The 5,498-nt window shown below is 37.6% G+C and overlaps 1 protein-coding gene across 3 annotated transcripts in view; it reads right to left on the bottom strand.

Moving 5' to 3' along the window:
* ncln (nicalin) overlaps positions 1-5,498 on the bottom strand; it is a 16,443-nt gene that overhangs the window by 5,629 nt on the left and 5,316 nt on the right. For 2 of the 3 annotated variants that reach the window (XM_016251786.1, XM_016251787.1), the window contains exons 4-9: positions 5,016-5,110; positions 3,847-3,927; positions 3,671-3,774; positions 2,618-2,706; positions 1,143-1,282; positions 826-1,046 (exon numbers count right to left, since the gene is read on the bottom strand). In XM_016251786.1, the coding sequence (XP_016107272.1) occupies positions 826-1,046; positions 1,143-1,282; positions 2,618-2,706; positions 3,671-3,774; positions 3,847-3,927; positions 5,016-5,110 (730 nt within the window). The remainder of the gene's footprint in view (positions 1-825; positions 1,047-1,142; positions 1,283-2,617; positions 2,707-3,670; positions 3,775-3,846; positions 3,928-5,015; positions 5,111-5,498) is intronic. The other variant, XM_016251788.1, reaches the window with a different exon arrangement.

Here is a 5,498-nt window from a genome sequence, read left to right as displayed (position 1 = left end):
ATGTCACATATATATATATATCTCTCTTAAAACAAAAAATATATATATATATATATATATATATATATATATAAAAATCCAAGTACACAATATATATAGGCCTATATGACCACATGAATTTTAAGAATCATACGCTTTTTAGTTTTAGATAAATCGTTCAAAAGGGTTTGACCAAACTGTTAAACTAGGTTATTTACAAATCATCCAAACACCCGATTAATTTATAATATTATGACTAAGTAGTATTAAATTGTACAAGAAATTACAGATCCATCTTTGAAATTTGATAACTTTTGACAACGTTTAATTTATTTATATAGTACCTTTTAAAACAGTGTTTACAAAGTAGCCTATTTTACAGAGAGAACCATGTGTGCATTTGCAGAAAATATCAAAATACAAAGATAAAAGAGATATAGTAAAACAAAGTAGCTACAATAACCAGTTTGTTAAAACAAAAATACAACAATAAAAAAATCAAGGAAAGACCCTTCACAAATCTGTTTTGAGACTACTTTTTAAAAGTGCATAATGATAACTTTTGACATCTTTTAATTCAGGTGCGAAAATAATTAATATCTATAGCGCATGAGCACAGAGAGATTTGTGAGTGCACAGGACACAGTTTGAGTGAGAGGAGAGACACGTTTTAAGTCCGGTTTTGTGCGAGAGCAAAGGAAATCCACTCGCGAGCGGAGAGATTCGCGCCCGCGCATTGTATTAATGTGCTTTCGTGCTACAACAACGTGCTCTCGACATTTGTCAGTAAAATAACGCCATACTAGTCGTCAGGGCGACAGAGAGAGAGCACCAATCATCACCCACCCAGCGGTGGCCTCTCCCGTCCCCTCCAGAGAGGACACTGACCGCATGTCCATGATGGAGTGGCGCTCTGGGCTGCGGTGGCTATCCAGGTGGGACAGGGTGAAGGCGGGCAGGCGGCGGATGCCGAAGCGCTCATGCTCCCATGCCAGAGTGTCGTCGGCCAGGTTGATCTTCTTGTGGACCATTGAGAATTTCAGGTCGGGGTGCTGATGGGCCGCAACCTAAAAACAGGAGACAACGATGACCGGCCAATGGGGTTTGACGTCATGAGGAGTAAATAATGTGTTTATTTCTAGATGAGGAGTGGATAATCTTACAGTCTCTAGTTCTTTGAGAAGGGCGTGCTGTGGGCTTCCCTCTTTCGGTGGTTTAGACACGTGGAGGTGAAGGTTGTCGCTGTTACCCAGAGAGTCCAGACACAAAACAAACGCCACGTTGTCCTGGAGCAGACTGGAATCTGAAAGACAAGGACGAGGTCAATACCTACCGTTTTACAAGACGTCTTAGCAGGGGTTCATGCTCACTTCTTTTCCATTCGAGAAGATTTTTTCTTTTTTTTCTTTGAATTTGCAGCTTATCATTATTATTGGTACCAAGTAACAATATTAAAGCCACCTTTGGGGAATTTAACTATGTTAAATATATTTTATATATTTTTATAAAAATATTTTTACAATTTTGGAACACAATGAAAATGTATCAAATGATTTATTTTCCCTTAATAAACTGATACGAGGAGACATTTACAAGTAAAATGATCTAATTTGTTTAAATGCAAAAAGTACACTAGGTTTTTAGCTATTTCTGCTTCAAACTGTACCAATTTAATAATTTTAATTTATATATATTTCAAACTTTGGAATAAATGCCAAATATGGCTTATTGTTTAACCAAAATATCAATAAGAACTAGAAAAAATATATATTTTGCATAATGTGGGACCTTATGTCAATAATGTTTACACACTGCCTCCGAAACTTTTGCCCGTCATAAAAAAATTGGGATCGGGATTTTTTTTTGCCTTTTTCGCATTTATAGCAAGCATTTTGAGACATGTTTTGACAAATCAGAGCCACATTACACATTACAAGCGATCGCCAAAATCCAGAATGGTGTCTAATCCACTTCATCTCGCAGCACAGTACTGTATAGGTCCCTGCACACCGAGTTCACGGAAATTGGTGGTCTTCTTTTAATGGTCTTCTTATGTGGTTCCAGTATTGCTAGCAAAGCATCAAACTGAGCCACTGACATCCTGAAGTGTGTAAACGTGTGTAAACGTTAGGTCGGAATTATTTTCAGACTCAATTATTCGAACTCGGTGTGCAAGGACCTTAACCAGAAAAAAACGTTATGCATAATATGGGGCTTTTAATTATAAATAAACCAGGACTCCTATTTTGAAATATCTATGCTTTACTACTTCCAGCTGCTCATAAATCAACAGATTATGTAGCAAAAAAACATTATGCATTATACAGGACTTTTAATCATAAACAAGCCAAAAATACATGGGACTCTTATTTTGAAATGTATCAAATTTACTTTCAGCTGCTCATAATACTCTGATTGTTTAATTGAAATATAAAAAAATAACCAGAAATAGATATGTATAATACGAGACTTCTAATAATAAACAAGGCCGAAATACACCGAGACTCTTATTTTGTAATTGTACTCCATATAAACTATATTTGCTCTGCACGTTCATAAACATCTTTTTTTAGCCACAAATATGAGTGAAATACTCAATCCGTCGAGCCCAGCTTACGTTGTGAAGCAATATTCGTACCTGTGTGATCCAGGTTGTCCTCCAGCCAGCGTTTCGTGCCTTGGTAGTTAAACTTCCCGCCTCCCGACAAGAAAAACAGCAGGTTGTATCTACAAAAAAAATAAAAATAATTATAACGCACGCTAGGGCTGGGTGATTTTTCAGATTTGATCGATTAATTCGAATTTAATGTTTTGCCACGATTTAACTTTTTAGAAATCGAGGAATCATATATAAATATGATTAAACGTTAGAATTAAGACACTTTGACAATATGCCAGTATTAAGAGTAAAGAAAAGAACGAGCCAACCACGATTAACTGCTCACGTGTGACGCGCTCTGTGAAGGACCATAAATATAGCACACAGAATGCGCTTTGTGTTGACAAAGATGCAACGCGAGCAGTGGAATAGGAAACACATGCAAGAAGATTGGAGTGAACTTCTTTTAACTTGAGCGCCATGTTTTTAGAAAGCCGTTTCATGCATGAGACGCTGCAAGAGACGCGAGCACAACAGTCAAACATGTCCATGTTTACACAGAAAAACAATGGAAAAGCAGCGCAATCGAATAAATAAAAACGGTAATATGTAAATAATAACTGAAATAATAAAACACATAATATGTATAAGACAAGTTTGTACAGGATGTAGCTGTAGTTCATGCATCTTTTCTGCAACGATAATAATTAATAATAATAATTTATGCATTTAGCAGACGCTTTTATCCAAAGCGACTTACAATGCATTCAGGCTATACATTTTTTACCAGTATTTTACCAAAGATATTTAACAAGTGATTTGTTTAACATTTACGTCATGTTGACAACTTGTGTGATGCACTTGGAATAGAATTTTCTTTAACTAGAGACATAAAGAAAAAGTTACTTGAATCATGTTGTAGTTACATTTTCAAGTCGACTAGTTAAAAATCTTTAAAAATTGAGTATCGGTAAAACGTTCTGAAAAAAAAAAATCGAGATTTACATTTTTTGCCAAATCACCCAGCCCTAAAGCCCACAGACAGAAATCAGTTTCAAAAGTCTGTTTTACAAAATAAATCATCAACGTTACCCTGCATGAGTGCGTTTGTAGGAGTAGAGTCTGGAAAACAGTCGCGCGAGCTCCAGCAGTATGGCGACGCCACTGCCGTTCGAGTCTGCGCCGTACGACAGCCACTGAAACAAAACACGCATCGAATATTGCAACAAATAACTCCGAAATGCACATAAAGAATGAAAGCAGCTTACCGGAGCAACTCCGAAAGAGTCGTAGTGAGCCACCAGGACGATAGTGGGCAGATCTTCTCCTCCCGCACCTGTGAGACGACCCTGGCAACACAATTCAGAGATTACATGATTAGTGAAACGAAAAGGGCAACTAGCAATCTTGAGTAGTGGTCGACCGATATTGGTTTTTTGACAGCCGATGCCGATATCTTGGAAAGCAGGGTGGTCGATGGCCGATATAATTTTATTTATTTTAATTAATGTTTAAGAAATTTGAAATCATTTGAAAATGGATTAAAAAGTAAATGTGTTAAATAAACATACTTATACTTTAGATGACAAAGTATTTTTCACAAATAAATAAATATTTAATAAATAATATAATAAAAAAAAGGAAGTAAACACTATAACCAACAGGGTAATTAGTATTCTGGGAAGTTTGCGTGCATTGGGATTTGGGATTCATATTTTTTCATATAAAGCCAAGGTAACACTCATTTTACATACAGCACACAGTGGAAATGGCACGAATATGGCAGTGGGCAAATGCATAAAGCGCAGCATAATTGGAAATAATGAGTTTAAAGTTTGTCGATCGCGCATCTCCAGTGAAGCTGTCGCTGTCAGCGCCGTCAAAATAAAAGTCTGTTGCGCCGTCAAAATAAAAGTCCCGCCTTGAACACATCGGCCAAACAGGAAACCTTATCTGCCAATGCCGATATTTAAAAAATGCCAAACATCAGCCGATATATCGGTCGACCACTAATCTTGAGTGACACTTCCGTGAGATTTCACACTTTAAGAGTCAAATGCTGCACTGCCGAAGGGTTTATAAACACCTGACTCTCACTCAACTCAACTGTTGTTGTGTTGAGCATTAACTGGCTGACATTCTCAGATTAGTGTTATTAATGTCCTCTGAGCCTAAAACCACTGCTAGAACGTCCAACACAATGGCCAAAAGTGGATGAACTACTTTTATGGTCCATTCCTGAGTTCGACAGCTTCTGATCACAGTCGACTTTCATTGGATGACAGAGAGCGGCATGAACGTTCTTCAAATCATCTTCATTTTTGGTCCAGAGAACAAAGGAAGACACATGGGTTTGGAAGGACATGAGGGTGAGCATGTGATGACAGAAGCTTCGTTTATGGGTAAACGAGTCTGTTCTGGAGTGAGTTATACTCACCTCTAGACTAGTAATGGCCCAGTCACTGACAGCTTTACTCTGAGCTCCACTGGTCACCATCTGAAAACCGTTAGCTGTCGCTGTGTGCAGCAGCACTGGATGAAAACATAATAAGTTGAAGTATATTAACCTGGGCATTGTATAAGTACATAAATATACATAAAAAATTATCCACACACATTAAAACACATACACATTAGGGGTGGGACAGTATATCGATATGGCGATATATCGTTGTCCTTCTCCATGCGATACGAGAATCGATATCTGGCGCCAAATATCGATATTTTAATTACTACAATAAGGCGCTCTGAATAGATATGATTAATATTTCCCTGCTCCCAGTGTCTAAAAATGCGTGGAAATTGTGACCGCGCCATTTGCACCTTCTTTCCAAAGCGCTCTGAACAACCATGAACCACATTTTGTCTATGAAGATGGGGAAGCACGAGGAACCGAAGGATAAACAGATTTCCAGCCACT

Source organism: Sinocyclocheilus grahami, unplaced genomic scaffold, assembly GCF_001515645.1.
Source record: "Sinocyclocheilus grahami isolate Dianchi unplaced genomic scaffold, SAMN03320097.WGS_v1.1 scaffold1070.1, whole genome shotgun sequence".
Classification (NCBI taxonomy): Eukaryota; Metazoa; Chordata; class Actinopteri; order Cypriniformes; family Cyprinidae; genus Sinocyclocheilus; species Sinocyclocheilus grahami.
This window is presented reverse-complemented; position numbering and strand designations above follow the sequence as displayed.